Source organism: Heterocephalus glaber, unplaced genomic scaffold (genome assembly GCF_053883595.1).
Source record: "Heterocephalus glaber isolate CG9 unplaced genomic scaffold, H.glaber_assembly_v1.0 deba00001600, whole genome shotgun sequence".
Classification (NCBI taxonomy): domain Eukaryota; kingdom Metazoa; phylum Chordata; class Mammalia; order Rodentia; family Bathyergidae; genus Heterocephalus; species Heterocephalus glaber.
Window position 1 is genome coordinate 7,647,939 of NW_028258372.1, and position 21,758 is coordinate 7,669,696.

A 21,758-nucleotide genomic window follows, 5' to 3' on the forward strand; every position below is an offset into this window, starting at 1 on the left:
TAGCATGTATAAGGCTGTGCATTCAAAAAAGGAGTGGAGGAGGAGAAGGGGAAAAACTGAGAGGACAACAAAAACCAAAGCAGAAGAGTTTCACCTGTGTATTAAACAACAACAACAAAAACTCATTACTACCAAATAAAGTTTGTCCCAGAATATAAAAAGTTCAACTTCTAATGACTAAAGTAATATTCCATATTAAGAGAATGAAAAACCAATTCTCTATAGTGATTACAGTTAAGTTAATACTTAACCAGCTATACATCACAATATCTGTTATGTTCTTGCCAATGTTTGATGGCTTCAGATTTTTAAATTTTTGGCACATTTGGTTGGTAAGTAATAAAATACTCTTGTTAAGTTAATGTGCATTTCTCTGACATCTTATAATGGTGAGCAATGTTGTCTGTTTACCAGTAATTTACATTCAACTACAATGGAAGTTTTAAATGGAGTATCAAGTGTCATTTGTTTACTCAGAGACAAGACCTGTTTTATTCATCTTCCTACCTCCATCATCTTGTAAAATGCTTGGCATTCAGAGGATATTAAAAGATATTTCTTTAGCTAATTGACCAAATGATTCATGAACTGTGAAACTTCTGAAGAAATTAATGATGTAAAGAACTCATTTTTGAATATCTGAAAGTAAAACAGTTTACCAAGTCAAAGGACCAGAATTTTTAATAAAAGGAATTGTAATTTTTATTCTAACAGGTTCCGGGGGAAAAAATAGGGCTATTATTTTTTTTTATTAATGCAAGTTCCCATAAAATTGCATAACTGGCAAACTGTTTAATCCTAATTACAAGTGATTTTATAGTTCTCATTTGCTTATGTTTTTGGGGTATATGCAGCTGTGTGGAAAGATGATGTACAGTATATCAAATAATAATATAAATCAAATTTCAGTTACTCTGGTCAAAAAAAGTTTCTTTGCTGTTTTGCAGTGGTGTTTTAGAGGATTGAAATATCTAGATTTCTGACCTTACAGATTAACTAGGATGTTACCCAGATGAAGGTATACCTTAGAATTGTCCTTTAAGAACTGAACTAGATTATAAATAACTAGTTTAGGGTCATTATATAGTGTTTCTGATATGCTGGTGTAGAATCTGGGTAATGGAGGGACAGTAGTCCCAGATTATTGTACTATACCTTGTATGTTCTCTTATATCTTACCTACTCTTCTATAAACTTTTCTTTTCACTATGCAGTTCAGGCTGGTCTTGAACTCAGTATGTAGCCTAGGCTGTCCTCAATCTCACAGTGATTCTCCTGCCTCACTAAAAACTTTTCTTAAACTAGTGTAATTTGTTTCTCTTGAGATCCTGACTAATACACAGTAGCCACATTCTTACAAGTTTTTTAGTTCAATTTGTTTACAATTATGATGCCTTGGTCATTTTATTATTTATTTATTTATTTATTTATTTATTTATTTCAGTTTGTGGTCCAGGAATTAATTAAATTCATTAAGTTTATTGGTACATTTAAGGTTACAATGTGATGACATTCATCATTGGGAATTTGTACCTTTACATGATATCTCTTGGTTCTTATTTTTTTTCCCCATTCCCCTGCCCTCCCTCCAACCCCTCCACTCCTCCCTATTTACAAAGACTTTGTTTCCATTTTTTCCTTTTCTCATATTTATTCCTTTCCCTTCTTTCCTTTCTCCTAACCCTCCCACTTCCCCTTCCCCTACCCTTTGGACTTTTTCTTCCTGTTTCACATTATCTATTATACATTTTGATCCTCATTTACACTTTCAGTTTCTAACACCAGAGAAACTATTCAGTATTTCCACATGTGTGTCCTATTTATTTCACTTAAGAGTATGGCCTCATTGTGCATCCATTTAGCTGTGTTTCTCTTAGTTTCTCATTCTTTATGGCTGAGTAGTACTTCATTTTGTTAAAAACATCCCATATCTTTATCCAGTCTCCAGTTGATGGGCAATGGGGCTGTTTCTAAATTTTAGATATTACAAACTGTGCCGCTATAAACATGGGTGTGCATATATCACCTTGGTATGATTCTTTTAATTCTTTTGGGAAGATACCCAGCAGGGGAATAGCTGTGTCTCACAATCCCCAACTTGAAACTATACTACAAAGCTACTATGATAAAAACAGCATGGTACTGGCAAAGAAACACACCCGAGGATCAGTGGAACAGATTAGAAGATGCAGAAACAACTCTATACTCAGCCACCTCATCTTTGATAAAAGAGCCAAACACCTTCACTAGAGGAAAAGTAGCCTCTTTAATAAATGGTGCTGGAAAAATTGAGTTTCAACTTGCCAAAGATTAATACTAGACCTGTATCTCTCACCATGCACTAAACTAAAATCAAAATTCATCAAAGATCTGTTTATTAAAACAGAAACACTAAACTGGCTGGAAGAGAGGTAGAACTCTTCAAGACATTGGTGTAGGAAAAGACTTCAAGAACAAAACCTCAGATGCACATAAACTAACACAAAGAATCAACAACTGGTATCTCATCTTATTAAAAAGCTTCTGGGTGGGGGATTTAGCTCAGTGGCACTGCGCCTGCCTCCCAAGTGCAAGGTCTTGAGTTTGATCCCCAATACCAAAAAACACTAAACAAACAAACAGCTTCTGCACAGCAAGAGAAACTACCAACAGAGTGAGGAGACAACCCACAATGTGGGAAAAAATTTTTACCAGCTGTTTCTCGGACAGTGGTCTGCTATCTAGAATATATAAAGAACTTACAAAAATCAGACTCCCAAATTTAAAGACCCAGTCAAAAAATGGGCATTTGAAATCTACAGACATTTCTCAGTCAAAGAAGTAGAAATAGCAAATAAACATATGAAAAAAATGTTCAAGATCACTGGTCATCTGAGAGATGAAAATGAAAACAACGCTGAGATTCTACCTCACTCCAGGAAGAATGACTGCTATCAACAAATTAACCAAAACAAATCCTTGGTCATTTTATTCAAAGTGCTCACCTCCTGGCTGCTTCATATACCTCTTTTTCACAGTTTGAGATCCTTCTTACCTTCACTCAAATTTAATCTCTTTGATCTTCCTTTTCTCTAGTATATGAATTCTAGATAGAGATTCAGTCTCTTTCCTTTCTTTACAATATAAAACACAGATTCAGAAACCTCTAGTAGATTGGGCTAAAAAGTGTAGAATACCTGTTTTCTAAGCTAGTTAGGCTAAATATCTTCATACCGAAACAAACTTAAGGCCTGCTATGTCTATTTCACTCCCCTAATGCTCGATGCATGTCACATTCACTTCATGAAGAAAGAAAGGAGAGGTTTCCTCATGTGTAATAACTTTTTTTTTTTTTGGTACCATGGATCGAACTCGGGTCCTTGTGCTTGGGCAGCAGGCGGCGAAACCACTGAGCTAAATCCCCGGCCCAATAACCTTTTAATTATATCAGCTCCTTTTTGTTCAGAATATAGGACATGAGCAGAGGAAAGGAGACAGTTCTAAACTTCTTTTATAGGCAGCAGAGCAGAATATACAGTTGATTTAGTCATTAAAATATAAATTTTAAAATAGTAGGATTGCAACTGAGTTTCTTGCATGACATTTAAGACCTTTTGTATGTTTCCATCTCTAATTTTTTTCTTGAAATTCCATAACAATGGAGTATTTGCCATCATCATATCAAATTCACTTCTTTGCCTCTCTCCATTTACTTATGTTATTCCCTCTGCCTAGAATGTCTATAATGTCAAACCCAGACAGCAGTGCAAAATTCTACTTAGTCGTCAAGGTAATGTTCATCCATTAATCTTTTTTCTAAGGAGTGTTCACATAATGTCCCTTTCACCTTGTACTGCAGCACTTTATATTACCTCTGTTAGAAATCTTATCAAATTGTTTGATTGTGTCTGTGAGTGCTCATACCTACTTGTCTGTCTTACTTTAAGACAGAGCTTGAAGGGAGGTACCATGTTGTAGTCATCTTTTTTTTTTTTAATTTAGTCATTGCCATCATGCTTTGTATAGTGCACACTCTTGCATAAGCCTGTTAATAGATAAATAAATTTAATGAATGAGCATGAAAGAAATATTAATTTACCTGGCAGGTATTGCTGAAGATCTCTCTGGTGCCATGAAATTGGCTTTTTAACTTCTTGGACCTTTTTGTTAAAATATATGTCTAGATTGATAGTTAGAATACGTAGAATGTTTAACATGAAATTAAACTGGTATCATTTCTACATATAGTACTTGCTGCTTTGTGTTATTTCCTGTTTTATCTGGTGTTTGAAAATATGTTTTTAACCAAAAATGTAATTCATATATAAGAAATAAAGAAAAAAAATATATATATATATATTTTTTAGGGAATTTAAATCAGTTTATTCTCATGTAGGTTGATGAGATTTTAAAATACTTCAGCTTAGTTCTTAATAAAAATTCAAATTACAATTAATAATATTCCATATCTGTTGCATTTCTAACTGGTATCACATTTTATTAAGAAAGTAATTGATGTTGCTTTTTTGTTTCAGCTAAACCATTTACTTCTAAAGTGAAACAAATGCGATTACATAGAGAAGACTTTGAAATATTAAAGGTGATTGGTCGAGGAGCTTTTGGGGAGGTAAGAGATTAAGATTTTATAGGATGTCTGCTAACTGTTTTAGAAGGTGTTTTATATAATAATAATTGTGAGAAAATTTAACCAAAGTATTTAGTTGTGGTTCTAATTGATATGGTTGATCAGAAAATACCCTAAAGTTTTGAATGAAAGCTTCTCTATATGGAATGGTTTTCTAAAATGTTGCATGTTTTCATGTGTACTTCATATGTTATTATAAATGTGAATAATTTTCAGGACTTTCTTTTATTCCTTTGGTCTGTGTATCATACTATCTTAAATTACTCTAGTTAGTAAGAAGTCTTGATGTTTGGTAGTGTATAAACTGTGATTCCTTTCCGCTCCTGACTTCTCCCATCGTGTTTTAGAGTCAGTCTTTCTGTTTCTAAACAGTCTCAGTCTGTCTGTCTGTCTGTCTGTCTGTCTCTCTCTCTCTCCCTCCCTGTCTCCCCTACCCCCCCTCCCCTCTCCTCTCTCCCTTTCTCCCCTTTCCTAAAATTTGGATTAAGATTGTATTGAAATTAAAGATCACTTTGCAGATGATTGAAATCTTAATATTGGGGCAACTAATCTATGGATTTGGTTTATTCTTCCACTTTTAAAGGCTCTATAAATTTCTCTTAATGTTTTATAGTTTTCATTCAATATGAGAATTTTCATATCTTTCAGGTTTGTTTCTAGGTATATTTGATATTCTTGATGTTATTATTAGAATGGTTTGTTAAATTTTCTTTTCTAATTATTGAAAACATAATTATAATTAATTGAATTATACTTATTGACTTCATACTTAGTGATTATGTTACTTATAGTTTTAAAATTATGAACTGTGTTGAATTTTAATAAATTGCTTTATCTGCATCTTTTAAGACACTTGGTTAATGTGTTGATTATACTGATTTGTTTTCAAATGTTTAACTTTGCATTCCTAAAATAATCCCAGTGCGGTTATTATGTAGTCTCCTTTTTTATGCATTTATAGATTTGGTGTGCTATTTTTTTATGTTGTTTTTAAAAGGATCTTTGTATCTATTTCTTGAGAGAAATTGGCTTGTAACTTTCTACAGAAGTAGGATCAGGTTTTGGTATCTTAGTTATGCTGGTTTCATAAGAAGAGGGGAGTGTTCCCTCTTTTAGTGTTTCTAGAAGTTGTGAAGATTGTTATTGCTTTTTCCTTTTATGCTGATAACATTTCACTGGTGAAGCTTTCTTGGCCTGGAGAGTTCTAGTGAGAAAGTCTTAAAAAAAATATGTATGTATGATGGAAATATAAAATATATGGTAAGTATATAATTAAAATATATATATTTAATGAAAATAAGATCACTTTGATTTTCTATGTGTTAGTTTTGTTAAGTTTGTTCATATCTAATTTTTAAGACTTATTACTATATTGATTGTTGATTCAAGTGACCATTCATTAATGTCTCATTTTTTCATTTATCTTGCAGGGGGTTTATCAGTTTTATTTTTATTTCAGTGAATTAACTTTTGGGTTTTGCTATTGTAGACTAGTTTTCTCTTTCATTAATTTCTACTTTTTTTTTTTTTTGTACTGGGGATCGAACTTGGGTCCTTGCACTTGCGCAGCAGGCAGCGAAACCACTGAGCTAAATCTTTGGCCCCATTAATTTCTACTTTTAAATATTTCCTTTCTTTTCTTTTGGGTTTTAATTTGCTATTCTTTTAAAATTTCTTCTAAAAATGCTTTTCTTCTAAAAAATGCATTAAAAGCTGTGCATAGTAGTACAGGGCTGCAATCCCAGCATTCTGAGAGGCTGAGGCAGGAGGATTGCAAGTTCTAGCCCAGCTTGGGCAAATTAGCAAGATTTTATCAAAATATAGGTAGAGGGACTGGGGATTTAGCTCATTGGTTCTGCCGCCTGTCTCACAAATGTAAGGTCCCAAGTTCGATCCCCGGTACCAAAAATATATATATATGTACATATATATACACATATGTAGATGGATGGATAGATAGATAGATAGATAGATAGCTGGGGATGCAGCTCAGTTCAAAGGCCCTGGTTCAACCCACAGTAACGCCAAAAAAAAAAAAAGTTAATTTAACGCTCTTAAGTTTTATGTTTTCCTTTAAGGAGCTTTGGTTTCAGCTGGCACATTTTGATGTGTCATATTTTCATTACTGTTTTGCTCAAAATGTAATGTGATTTCTAATGTGGCTTTATATTTTCACTGTGCTTTGTTTTGGGTTTATGAGTTTAGAAGTTTCTCTTTTTATTTTTCCCTCTGGTATGAGAGTATCTTCGGCTCTTTTTTATTTTATTTTGAGATAGGCTCTTGCTAAGTTACCTAAGCTGCCATCAAACTTGGAATCTTTCTGCCTCTGTCCCCAGTAGCTGAGATTGTAAACAGTTGGAGGATTTCCTTATACTTCTGTCATTGATTTATAATGTCAAAGTGGTCAGAGGACATACACTGGGTTATTGTAGTCCTTTGAAATTTGCTATGAGTATAAATAGCAATTAGGCCAAGTTCATTAATCTTTAGTCTTTTCACTTTCTTTATGTTTTCTTCATTTAACATTTCCTGAGAGAGGGTTTGTTTCTTTTTATTTTTTCAGTTTTGGTGATACATTAACTAAACTGTTTATCTTCCTGATGATTAACTTTTATTATTATGGAATGCATTCTCTGTAATACTTTGACTTAAATTTCCTTAATGTGATAGTAGAGCTATTCTCACTTATTAATATTGGCACTGAATATCTTACTCCATTGCTTTTGTTTAAGCTTTTGATAACTGTATGGTATGATTCTCATTAAATAGAATATAGTTAGGTTTTGATTTTCAATCCATTTTGAAGATCTGTTATCTTTTAATTGACATATATTTAGTCAGTTAACATTTCTCTTGTCCAGTCTATATTATTTTTCTCTTATTTCTTGCATTCATAGACTATTTTAAATGCCCCCCCCCCCGATTTCTTAGTTTTACTTTGTTTTTGCATTGGTCACTAGAGATTGCTACATGTATTCTTCGTAAATTTGTATATTGCCATTCCTGTTTATTTAATTTCTACATTTTGTTTAGATCATTGTTGTGATGTGCTTTCAGTTCAACATATGTTTTAAGCCCCCGAAGATATCATTATACTGCATCTGGTCATTTAGGTGTATCTGTGTATTTCCTCTTGCTCTTCACATTCACGTACTCTTTTACATTCATATACTTTACTTTGGGATCATTTTTCTTTTTACTAAAAAGCTCTCTTTAGAGCTGGTGATGTACCTTAGTGGTAGAGTGCTGGCCTAGTGGTCACAAGGCCCTGAGTTCCATACCCAGTAAGGCATTTGTATGCTAAAAACTGATTGATGGCTGACAACCACTAAAGGTACTTTCTGGAAGGTGTTAGTAACTAGACAGACCAGGACAGGTTTAGAGGGCTGGAAATTTCACTCTTACCTCTCAAGCTCAAAGGAAGTGAGACGGTCTGAAGGGTAAGTTGATCACCAATGGCCAGTGGTTTATTCAGTCATGCCTACCTAATGCAGTTTACTGGAAAGACCAAGGGGAGAGAGGTTGAAGAACTTCCAGAGTGTTGAACACAAAGGCAGGGCCTGAGGTTCTCTAGGGAGGGAGGAGAAGCTCCATCTTCTTTTGTGGTATCCTTTTTTCCATACGTCCAGTTGTTTCAGCACCCTTTTTTGGAAAGGATATTTTTCCTTTATTGAATTATTGCTTTTTTTTTTCTTGATACTGGGAATCAAACTCAGGACCTTGTGCTTGCGAGGTTTATTTTACGGCTTTTGCTTTTTAGAATCAGTGTTAGTTTCTGTAAGAGCCTCTTGGTATTATACCATAATTGAGTTTACATTGAGCTTATAGATAAAATTTGGGAATAATGTTTTCTACTAGATATCCTTGAACAAGGTATTTCTCCTTTTTTTTTAAAGTCTCATTTAATTTTACTCAAGGATGTCTTTTAGTTTCAGTGTATAGGTTTTGTTCATATTTTGTTAAATTTATTTCTAAGTATGTAAATTTTTGACATGGTGGTAAATGACGTTAAACTTTTTTTTTTTGGTACTGGGGATTGAACTCGGGACCTTGTGCTTGTGAGGCAGGCGGTAGAACCACTGAGCTAAATCCCTGGCCCCCAAACATTTTTTAATATTCAAATAATTTATTGCCAATATGTGGATACAATTGATTTTTACATCAGATTTTGTTTTCTGAGGTCCTTATGAGTTTATTATTTTTAATTATTTTGAAATAGTTTTGGTTGCCACTTGCTTTTTCTGTGTAAACATTTATATTATTTGAGAAAAGATAACTGACTTCATACCTTCAATGTTTTTGGTCTTGATTTGACACACTAGCTTGTTCTCTTAGAAGGGTGGATATGTCACTTTACTCCTGAGCTGATGGAAACTCAGAATTTCACTGTCAAGCATGACAGTAGTTAGAGATATTTTGGTAGATGTCCTTTATCTGATTGAAGAAATTGTGTTCTATTGCTAGTTCGTTGAGAATTTTAAAATTTAATCATTATTGCTAAATTTTGTCATGATTTTTCTGCATCTACTGAAATAACCATATAGTTTTTCTCCCTTATTCATTTAACATGATGGATTACTGTGGTATTTTTGTATTTTAGAGCAGTTTCAGGCTTACAGCAAAATTGAACAGAAGGTGTAGATTTCCCATATACCCCCATTCCCACATATTCCCTATCCCTTACACCCTCTTCAGTACCCTGCACCAGAGTGGTATATTTGTTATCTGTGAAACTACATTGACATACCATTATTACTCAAAGCATGTAGTTTACTTAGGCTTACTTTTGATTCTGTGGGTTTTGACAAATGTAGAATGACAAGGCATCCACTGCTGTATGATACCTTAGAATTTTGCTGCCCTAAAAATCCTCTGTGCTTCTCCTGTTCATTCCTCTCCCCCTGTCCCCCTAACCACCACTGACCTTTTTACTGTCTCTGTAGTTTTCCCTTTTCCAGAATGTCTAATTGTAATCATAAGGTACAGCCCTTTTTAGACTGGCCTCTTTCAGTTAGTCATATACATTTAAGATTCCCCCATGTCTTTTTATGTGATAGATTATTTCTTTTTAGAGAATGATATTCCATTGTCTGGATATACTTTGTTTATTGAAGAACGTCTTGTTTCTCAGAATTTGACAGTTAAGAATGGCTTCTATCAGCATCCATGTGCAGGTTTCTGTGCAGACATAAATTTTCAGTGTATTTGAATAAATACAAGGAGCATGATTGCTAGATTGTCTATTTAAGTTTTATAAGAAAATGCCAAAGTGGCTGTACCATTTCTTGAATTTCAGCAACATTGATCTTGTCAATGTTTTGGATTTTGGCTATTCAAATAGGTGAGTAGAGATACCTTGTTATTTTAATTTGCAATTCCCTAATTATGATTTAGAGGATTGTTTCATATACTTACTTGTTATCTGTATGTCTTTGGTGAGGAGTCTGTCCAAATTTTTTCCTCATTTAAAAATCAGGTTTTTAGTTTTCTTGTTGAGCTTTAGTAGTTCTTTGTACATCTTATACAACAAACAGACCTTTGTCAGATAGTTATTTTGCAAACATTTTCTCTAATCTGTACATTTGTGTCTCATCTGAAAAGTGGCCTTCACAGAGTAGAGGTTTTTAATTTGAATGAAGTCCATCTTATTAATTACTTCTTTCATAGATTGTGCTTCTGGTGGTGCTGTTTTACTGATTTTTCAAATTTTAAATCAGTTTCTGGGACAAAACTCTGATTGTGATTCACCATCCTTCCAACCTTTTGTTCCATTCAATTTATTGATATTGTTAATCATTTTTATATCTGTATTCATGGGAATGTTGGCCTATAAATCTGTTTATATCATATCTTTGTCAGGTTGTGATATTAGGGCTGTGATGCACTTAAGTAATGAATTAGGGAGTGTTTGCTTTTTTCCCAAATTTTTGAAAAGATTTTGTATGATACTGATATTTTTTTCTCTTAAATGTTTGATAGAAATTAGCAGTGAAACTATCTGAACTTGAATATGTTTTATTTAATCTTCATAATTTGATCTTTTAATGGTTATAGAGCTATTCAGATTTTCTGTTATTTCTTTTTCATGGAATTTGTTACATTTAATTATGAATTTATAAGTGGTAAAGTTGTTCATGATATGCTTTTATATTCTTTTGATATCTATAGAATTTGAACAGGTGTTGTTGCTGTTATTCATAGTGTGTGCTTTATTCCTCTTATTGGAAATCAAGTTGGAAATTTTTCAGTATTATTATCAAACAAAGCTACTTTTGGTTTATGTATTTTTGTCTCTTTTTAAAAACTTTTTCAGTTTTTATCTTCTTCAATTTCAGTTTGTATCTTTCTTTCCTTTTATTTTATTTGGATTTAATTTGCTCATTTGTTTTTTAGTTGTTTAGGGTAGGAACTTAGATCTTTGATTCATTTCTATTTGATTGTAAGCATGAAGGCTATAAATTTCCCTTTGAGCAGTGTTTAGAACATCCCCCAAATTTTGCTCTGTGGTGTTTTTGTTATCGAGTCACAATACTGCTTAATTTCCACAGCTGAGGCATCAGTGACACATGCTTGTAATCCTAGCTTTTCAAGAGGCTGAGGCAAGGGGGTTACAAGTTTGAGGACAGTCTGAGCAATGAATCCATCCCTTCCTTATCTCAGTAGTTAAAAAGGCTGGAGTTGTAGCTCAGTGATAGAGTACTTGCCTGTCATGCATAAAGTCCTGGATTTGATGTCCAGTACTGCAAGACAAACAAAAAACCCTTTTAATTTTCTGATTCATTATTTATTAGGTTTGTGATTTCCTTTTTTTTTAAGTTTGGGGCTGTTTGTGTTTTTCTTTTTTTTATGGTCAGTTAACACTAATTTTTCAGTAATTTCAAAATTTGTTTTATGGTCAGCCCCACACTTGAGAGAACTGACAAGCACTGTTGAGACTAGCATTAATCCCTTCCAACTAGGCCCTTTATTTTAAAGGTTTCACTGCTTAAGATCTCTGTACTGGGGATCAGTGATCCATTACATGGACCCTTGGAGGACACACTTGAACCATGTACAAGCCATACCTGTGTGAGTTAGAATAGGCTCTGCAGCCAAATAGAAATCATAGAGGCCACCAAATTATGGGCCTTTCTTTGTCCAGAAATTTTAAGGTCCAGAGGGAAAGCCATCTCCACACTATACAGTAGGTAAGTAGGTTTTCCATAAGACATCTCTATGTTAATATTCCCATTGGTAAATACAGATCTATTCAGTTATGGTTTTCATGGCCCCAAAATGCCCAGGAAGAGCCACAGGAACTTCACTGATGATATCTTGTTAATGGTTAAGATATTTTGGCCTCTGTTCTCGAGATACCAGTGTTGTCTTTTAGGCAAATACCTCTCTGAGACAGTTTGGGTCTATCCGGCAAAGTTTCAGACAGCCCATTTACATAGCTTATGTTGGTGTTATAGAGGCTGAACAGTTTATCTTCAACAGTGCAGATAGGGTCTGGTTGGAGTGCTAGTCAGCACATCAGCAGAAATGATGTCCAGGGCAACCCCTGGGACCTGGATCCTGGATTTTCTGAAATGCAAACACTGGATAATTTTCATGGAACTTCTAACATGCTTGCTTATATCACATTAGCTCTTCTACCACAACTAGAAAAGGTTGATTAAAATATAAATTCATCTGTTCAGAGGCATAAGAGCTATGAAATCACTGAAGACTCAAAGAGCTAAGAGTTGCAGAATTAAGTCTGTTGAGAGATGAACCCTCCAATGTTCAGCTCTCCCTTTCTCTTGGAGGCATTTGCCATTACCTAGGCAGTGAAAGAGAATCTAAAGAGAATGTTCAGAAGGTTTTATAGGCAGGAAAAACAAAAATTAGAATTCAGGATTCAGAAAAGAGAAAGGCTTTGTTAAATATCTGAGGTATTCATTTGGGACTCTTGCAGGGCTATTTTTGTTCTTTATGGGTAACGACAAATGGAAATGGGCCAGTCCTCACAAGACTAAAACTCAGTTCTAATCAGATGAATTCCAGATTGGATTAATTACAGTGATTTAAATTAAAATTTGATAGCTTTCTTAATTATAGTAAACCAGAGAGAGGATTAGTGGACTGGAAAATAGGTTAATAGAAAATATCTAGGCTAAAACCCTGGATGGGTGAAAAAAAGGGAAAAATTAAATAAATTCACTAACATTAGGCAAAATGAAAAATTAACATAGAAATATTTATAGTTCCAGAAGGGAGAATGTGATAGGAATAGTATTTGAAGAGGTAACGGCTGAGAATTTTTCAAAGATAATTAGATAAATTCATACATAGATTTATAAAGTTCTGTGGCTCTATAACAGGATAAATATGAAAACTATATTCAGGCACATGGATAGCAAAAGTTCTGAAAATCCAAGATAGAGAAAATTTTAGTAATAGCCAGGGGGGAAAAATATGTAACTTCTCAAAAGCAATAAGAAGACAGTTTACTTCTCAACAGAGATGATGGAAGTTGAAGATACTGGAAAATGGCATCTTGAAACTGCTGCAAGGGGGGCTGGGTGTGTAGCTCAGTGGTAGAGTATGTGGTTATCATTATGCACGAGAACTTTGGGTTCAATCCCGTGTACAAACAACCCTTCCCCCAAAAAACTTGAAAGAATAAAACCTATCAAGATTCTATCTCCAGCTGAAATATTTGTAAATGAAGGAAAAAACAGTAAGATATTTTTGAAAGAAATTATAGAAGACCTAGACAAATGGAAAAACATTGTATGTTAATGGACTGGAAGACACAGTATTAAGATGGCACTATCTCTCTGGTTGACCTATGTACCAGTCGGTATAATCTCTGTCAAAATTGAAGATACCTTTTCAGTGGACATTGGTAAGCTGATTTCCAAGATTTATGTGGACATTTGAGAGACTTGAAGTAGTCAAAATAATCTTGAAAAAGAACAAAATTTGAAGACTTACACTTTCTGGTTTCAAAACTTACTACATGGCTGGGGATTTAGCTCAGTGGTTTTGCCGCCTGCTGTGCAAGCACAAGGACCCAAGTTCGATCCCCGGTACAAAAAAAAAAAAACTTACTACAAAACAACAGTATTCAAGGTTGTGTGGTACTGGCAGAAGGATCACACATAGGTCAGTAAAATGGAAATAAAAGTCCAGAAGCAAATCCATACATGTATGAATGATTTTGACAATGGTGCCCAACCATTCAAAGAGGTAAAAAAAAAAGTCTTCTCAGTGGTCAATAAATTATAATGGAAGAATGTTTAGTATCATTGATCATCAAGGGAATGCAAAAATAACAACAACAACAACAAAAAAACCCACAATGAGATAATCATCTTACCCCCAGCTGTTTTCAAAATGTCAAAAAATTTCAAATGCTCATAAGGCTGTAAAGAAAGGAGAACCTTTGTGTGCTGTTGGAGGGGATGTATTTTAGTATAGCCCTCATGAAAAACAATATGAAGGTTCTTCAAAGAACTAAAAATAGAATACCATATGATTCAGCGTTCCCACTTCTGGATATACATCTAAAAGAAATGACATTAGTATATGAAAGAGATACCTTTACTCTGATGTTCATTGCAGCAGTTTCACAATACGCAAGATATGGAATTGAGGTGAAAATGGATGGGTGAATGGATAGAAAAGGGTCTTCCTCCTTTCCTCCCTTCTTCCCTCTCTCTGACTCACTAGAATATTAATAAACCATAAAAATGAAATCCTGTCATTATGGCAATGTCATGGAAGACATCATGTTAAGTGAAATAAGATAAACATATGTCACTTGTTCTTTCTCATTTGTAGAAGCTAAAAGCTTCTTTGATCTCAGAGGTAGAGAGTAAAATAGTGGTCACTAGAGATTGGGAGGGAGAGGTTAGATTAAATAATGGGTACTAAAAGTTTGATAGCAGGCATTAGTTCTAGTGTTCTATAACATGTGGGGTAACTAGTCTGCAACAGTTTATGGTGTATTACCTTGCTTTTGATTGTTTCCTTTTCATTATTTTATACTTTTTTGGTGTACAATTATATCTCCTCCCAAAAGCGATAAAATTTGCAATCTATACACTCTGAGCTCTGTTTACTTACTGAGTTTATTGTTTTTGAGCTTTAATTCTAGGTAATGGCACTTACCTGTGCATTAGTTTTATTTTGCAGTGTAATTTGTAAGGTGATTTCTCCATTCTTTTATCACTATCTAATCATATTTTATTCATCCTAGATTTCAGGAACTCTTTAAAATGTATCTCACCAGCTGATGTTTTCATATTTTCCATTGCTATTACGATTTCTTCCTTTAAACAGCCTTTATTTTCTGTCATTTCACAAGAGATGGAGGGAGAGAAGAAAGTAAATGAATGTTCCTAATTTACTATCTCAGAACTATCTTTAAATACTAAAAGAAAAACAATCAACAAAAGTCACTGTTTCTGGCTCTTACTGTTCAGTAATTGAATATTCCTCGGGTGGCCTTCACAGCTGAAGTTCCTCTTACTATTTGTTCCCATCCTTTCAGAACCTCAAGTCCTGGTTTTGAGTATGTACATATCAAGAATGTCTTCAGACCTTGTATCCTAGATCTTGGGTATTTTTGATATTTTGGATTACAGAATGTTTGAGCTATGTGAGGAGATAAGAATCAAATCTATTCCCTTTGTCACTGGGTTTTATTATAGTATGTTGGAGCCAGATCAAGTTCAGAGTTACAGTATCAGGATACTCTGATAAAAGAGATTAAGACTTGAATTTGGAACCACACTGGAGACTTAAAGTTACTTTTTCTAAAGTGCAAACCTTGGATCCCAACTTGGGATCTTTAAGTAGACTCAGAGTGTATGTTTCCAAATGGCAGAATTGAGGTTTCAGCCAGCTTTACACACTCAACTGCTAGTGAAAAAGAGTGATGTTGAAATACAGGCCTTTCAGGCCAATTGCTAGAGAAGACAAATCTTGTCTGTATGTTTATTATGAACAGAAATGAAATGGACCTCCTCACTTTTTTTAACACTTGCCTCTTGAATCTAAGAGAGTAGATGGAGCCTTTCTTGATTTTGAGACAGTTTTTTCACTTACTTGAACTCTAGGTAGAAAATGGTGGCAGCGTAAATGTTAAAGAAAAAGGAAGTAGAGCAGTGTAACTTTGCTCAAATACTTATCTCTTTTGATATAGTTTGTTCAGATACTCTGAAATGACTAATGTATTCTATTGAAGACCAGTATTAAAAGCCATTGTGTTTTCAGGGAAAACAGACTATTTCCCTTCTTGACAAAATGTATTTGTCATTATATGTTGCTTTAAAATCATTCCAGATTTGGAAATCAGTGAAAGAATTGATGGCAGAAAGAAATCAGTGAATCATTGAAAAAACTGAATACTAAAAGAATTAAATCCAGGAGGAATAATTTATAAAAATGAGAGTTAAGATATTTATTTTTCTATTAGGGAAGATGAGAATACCTGAACATCTTCTTCTGGTATTTATACTTGTAACTGTTAAATTCCTTGTTTATGTGTTTGTTTTCCTTCACTGTATACTGTAAGCTCTTGGAGAGCAAATATCTCTAAGTAACTTTATATTCAGCACGTAGCACAGTGCCTTTTCTTACGAGAGGTGAAAAAGATTGGAAAATCAAGTTATTTTTCTTCATACTATCTTCTGGGTAATGAAAATAATAATCATCTACTGTAATCCAATCCTGTTCCATAGTTTTTTTTGATTAGGGTCACAGATTAGTCAGCAAAATAGATATGTAGCATTTGTATTCATTTTTATAATTTTGGAGCATTGTTTTCCAATTTTTTTTTCAGTTCATAAGTAGTCAAATTAGGATAGATTTGAAAACATATGTAATGAAGTTTTCTTACCAGCTATTTTGTCTTTTTCCCATGTACTGAAATATTTCTTTGTAAACATGATTTCTCATAGCTCTATAAAAGTCCATTATGTGGGTGCTCCATAATTTACTTAACCATTTCCTTATCATTAAATAAGATTATATGCTCTATGAATGTAAGGATTGTTTTTTCTCTGTTAGCACACTGCAGTTTCCCTGCACCTACAACGATGTCTAGTACATAGTAGGTGTTCAATATGTTTGTAAAATGAACAAAATATTAAGTTGCTCTTTTTTTAATATTATAAATGATCTCCAAAGTTTTTTAATTCGTAATGCGTTTACTGTATTTCAAATGATTTTCTAACAATAAATTTCCAGCAGAAGATATGCTAGTTGAAAGGCAATGGAAAAGGTTTATGATTTCAAATTAGTCTTCCAGTTTGAAGTAGTATTATCTGTGGCTACTTTTCTTTATACTTTAATTTTTGTAAATTTTCTATATCTTATTTGAATTAAGAGGGGTTTTTTTCTTACTAAGTGCATTTCTTTTTGTTCAGGGGGCAGAGAGTGATCTTGTGACTTTAAATAAGATTTTTGTTGTTGGTGAAAGACAAGGATTAAAAGGTCACTTGAGCAGAGCAGTGAATGACTTGTTATGCCACGCTAAGGAACTTTATGCTATAGGAGTTGAAGTCCTATCAGATGTTAATAAGCAGAGAAGTGATATAATTAGAACTTTTAGAAAAATAAAACTGGTGAATGTGGTTTTTTAATAAAATGGAGTACTACCCAGCCATAAAAAATGAGAAATTAGAGACATGTATAGCTAAATGGATGCACATTGAGGCGATACTCTTAAGTGAAATAAATAGGACACACATGTGTAAATAGTTTCTCTAGTGTGAGAAACTGAAAGTATAAATAGGGACTAAAAGGTATAATAGATAAGGTGAAATAGGAAGAAAAGGGGCAAAGGGGAAGTGGGAGGGGTAGGGGAAAGGAAAGAAGGGAATGGGATTAATATGAGAAAATAAAGACTGGAAACAAAGTCTTTGTAAATAGGGAGGGATGGAGAGGTTGAAGGGAGGGCAGGGGAATGGGGAAAAAGTAAGAACAAAGAGAGTATGTAAAGGTGCAAATTTCTAATGATGAATGTCATTATATTGTATACCTAAAATGTACCAATAAAATTAATTAAAAAAAGAAAAAGAAAACTGGTGATAGTGTTGAGGAAGATTGGACAGAGAAGAAAACAAAAGCAGGTAAGTCTGTAGCACCCATTATCTAACCATTTACCAACGTCTATATCCTAAAGTAGTTCTTGAATTTCTTCCTCTCTTCCTTAATTGTATTTCTGGGGTGAGTTAAAGATAGAAGTCATAAATGATAGAGATGTGTAGCTTGAGTGAATGAGTTCAGTATATAGGTTTTTGGCTTGTTAAATCTAAGAATTTGCTGAATATTTTAGAGAGATTACTAATAGCTAACTAGAAATGTAGGACTATGGATAAGAATTTAGGAGCCAGCAGCATATAGGTACTTACTGAGGCTTTTGGAATAGAACAAGTCAGCACAAAGAGGCAATGTAAAAAAAAGTGGAGCAGGGATCCTTGGAGAACAGTATTTAACACGCTACAGAAAAAGAAAAACTAAGGAAGTATTTTGACTGAGCAGTGTCCAGTAGTTAAGAGCGGTTGAAGCAGATGAGAATCGAGAATACTATCTTTTATTTGGAAATTATAGGGTTGTTATTAATATTTGGAAAGAATTAATTCAAGTCAGAATAAACCAAGTAAGGTGAAGTAGAAACTAAGTAGATTGAAAGAAACAATTGAAAGAGATTAAGAAAATGATGAGCAAGTGGAAGAAGCCAATATCCACTGCTCTTTAAAAATTGCTTTAGGAGCCAGGTGCAGTGGTGCGCACCTGCTACTCTGGAGGCCGAGGCAGGAGAACTGCAAGTTTGAGGCCAGTTTGGGCAACTTAATGAGACCTTGTCTCAAAATAAAGATGGCTAGAGATGTAGCTCAATGGTAAATCATCCCTAGGTTCAAACCCCAGTACTGCAAAAGAAAAACAAAAGTATGCTTCATGGCCATACCTTATGATTGAACCTTTTTTTTTTTTTGGTATCGGGAATCAAACTCAGGACCTTGAGCTTTCAAGGCAGGCGCCGGAACCACTGAGCTAAACCCCCAGCCCTATGGCCATACCTTATGGAAAAAGGATGAGATATCATTTCTCCAGGGGAAGGTAGAACAGTAATAGTTTTATGTTGCTGTTGTTGGATGGAGGAGGGTCCTGGAAGTTTTTCATTTAATATTTGGGAACCAGAAGAAAGGGGGATTGAAGGTAGAAAAGAAGTTTTTGATGGAACAAGAACAAAAAAGGAAGAAAGGGGAAGGTCTAGGACAGTGGTGGTGAACCTATGGTAAAATGTGCTGCCACAGGCTATTTGTTACCATTGAAAGCTCTAAAAAGTTCACCATCACTGGTCTAAGAAGCTCTTAAGTGATAATATTAGCCTTGAAGGTGGTAGGGACAAGTCTTCTTGTGCAAAAGGAAAAGAGGTATGGATAAGTGGGAATATAGAAACATTTAAAAATGGCACAAGGGGATATGAAGCATCTATAAGCTATGAAATGGACCACTTGGTCATTAATTGTGAGGTGAAGAGTGAAGATAGGTGTGGTTTCAGGGTGGCCTAGGGCATTTTAGATTGGTGTAGGTTTGTTGAGAGTTAACAGTTAATGGTGGGAATTCAGGTAGATTTGAGGGCTCAGCTGAGATTGACCTTGGAAAAAAGGAAGTACTGTAATAATAAAAAACATGTAAAGAATATGTATGTACATATCATAGAATGGACTGAAGAAAGGACGGGACATTGGATAATAACTAGGATAAATGAGGAAAATAGTTAAGCTCAACCACATTTGCTCTACATTCTTGATGCTTGGAAGAACTGAAGAATGGGGTACAAAGGGCTGGGGATGTTGCTCAGGGGTGGAGTGCTGGCCTAGCACATGTGAGACCCTGAGTTCAGTCCCCTGTACCGCCAAAAAACCAAAGTAAGAATGGGTTGCAGAGCTGGGGAGTTGGTAGCAGCAGACAGTTCAGCAGTCAGCTGACTAGGAGAACGTCCTGGCTGACCAAAGAACAGTGCCCTTTAGACACCCCAGAATCAAGTGAAGAGTATTTAATAAATGATTGATAATGTTTGAGGTTTAGTGTGAGGAAGTATCTTTTCTTCTTGCTTTGTTCTTGCTCTATAATGTTGATTAAACTATGTAAAATAAAAGATGCTGATCATTTCCTGTTATTTTAAGACAATTTTGTATATAAAAGTAGTGTTGACTAAAGTATAAACTTTATTGCATATTCATTCCTGATGAAAATAGCTCTGCTGGGCTTGCCATACCCTCTGGTGTTTGTCAACTAATAGGTTTAGAAATGCAAAGCCCCTAAACAGATGATTTCCTCCAAGGTATTTTGTTTTCTACCAGGAATTTGTAAATAGTATATAAGCCCATTGGATAGGCTTATCTTTGCCATGGGTATTTGATAGGAACATTTCTATCAATTATGCTTTTTCTTAAACCATAAAAATAAAAGCATAATTTATGGAACTCCTACAAGAAATGCATAAATCATGGGAAACAATAAGGAGCAAGATATAATTGAAATTCAGCAGCTCAATGAGTTAAAAACCTTCTCTCTACAACTCAGTTGTCAGTTACTGCTTAACTTAACGCTGGGTTTTCCTTTTTGCTTTCAGGAAAACCTTTAACTTACGCCCTGGGTGTTACCTGTCCACAGTTTCCTGGTGGCTCACCGCTTCTGCCTGCTCCAGCCTTGCTCCGGCAGCTTCAAGGCTTCTGGGCTTCAGAGCTTGTTGTGAAAGCTTGCTGCTTTGGCCTGCTACCCCTGCTTCAGGTGTCAAAAGCTTTTAATTAGCTTGCTTCCTCTAATTACTACAACTAGGCCCTGGTGTGTCTCCACAGTCTAGTTTTAGGGGTCTGAAAGGAGAATTACCTTTAGACATTTGTTCTTTAAAAACTTTTACTTTGGGGCCAGGGATTTAGCTCAGTGGTTCTGCTGCCTGCCTCGCAAGCGCAAGGACCCAAGTTCGATCCCTGGTACCAAAAATAAATAAATAAAAACTTTTACTTTGGCTTTCCTGGGAATCACAGGAAAGTCATAAAAGTTTGAATAGTGCATGATTCATCTTTGATGGTGCTGGCCTTAAGTCCTTAGGGGGCTATGTGTGGGGGGATATCATGTTTTTATAGTCAGTATCTGTTTTGATTGGTTGATGCCCATGCTGTACCAATTTTTAAGTATTTTGAGTATTGTTCCTCAATGTATAAGTTGTGTCTCCATAAAGAGGATAGCTCTGGCTATTTAGGAAACTCTGTAGTGTTTCTGTTTACTTGTTATAGAGGTGTAATTTTTTCATTTTTAGTAAATATTTTAAACACAAATTGATCACTCACAGACAGTTTAGAAAAATACAAAATGATTTCTACAAATACTGCAATCCCTGTATACATGTCATTAGGTATCAGAATTATAGGCTTGAATGGGAAAAACTGTTCTGGACGTATGGTAGTTAAGAATGTCAGCGCTGTAATCAGATGACCAGGGTTCATACCCTGGTCCTATTACTAATTGTGTTGTGACCATAAGTGAGTAGAGTCCTCCAGACATTAGTTTATTAATTTCTTAAGTGAGGATTGTAGAATCTACTTTAGATTGGTATCAGGATTAAATGAGGTAACATGTATAATATGCTTGGTCCAGTGCCGTGCACAGAGTAAGTTTTTAAAAATGAAAGTTGAGCTGGGGACTTAGCTCAGTGGTTCCGGTGCCCGCCTCACAAGCACAAGGTCCCAAGTTCAATCCCCGGTACCAAAAAAAAAACACCCCAAAACAAAATAAAAATGAAAGTCATTTGTGTTATTTTATTATTATTAATAAGATGATGGTAGATGTATACAGTAGAGATTAAAAGGAGACAAAGATATAAAAGAGTAAGTAGCAGTAGCAGACAAAAGATAATAAAGGCTAAGTTGTGAAGCTGAGGCTTGAAAATCTGTTAAAGAGAACAGCATGAGCTGGAATAAGCAGATATACACTTACTAAGTCATAAAGTACAAAGATACATCTTTTTTTCTTACTGCTCTAGTTTTGAGTTTCAGTATCACTGCAGTAGTATTTACTTGCAGCTGAGAATATTAATGTCTTATAACTTTCTGTGTATATATACCCATATGGATTACATATCATTTAT

General features: G+C 34.5%; 1 protein-coding gene across 23 annotated transcripts in view; it reads left to right on the plus strand.

Annotated features, from left to right (window-relative positions):
- Cdc42bpa (CDC42 binding protein kinase alpha) overlaps positions 1 to 21,758 on the plus strand; it is a 277,951-nt gene that overhangs the window by 66,792 nt on the left and 189,401 nt on the right. For 22 of the 23 annotated variants that reach the window (XM_087194275.1, XM_087194284.1, XM_087194283.1 and 19 more), the window contains exon 2: positions 4,515 to 4,606. In XM_087194275.1, coding sequence (XP_087050401.1) covers positions 4,515 to 4,606 — 92 coding nt within the window. Of the gene's footprint in view, positions 1 to 4,514; positions 4,607 to 20,243; positions 20,402 to 21,758 lie in introns of all 23 variants that reach the window. The other variant, XM_087194291.1, reaches the window with a different exon arrangement.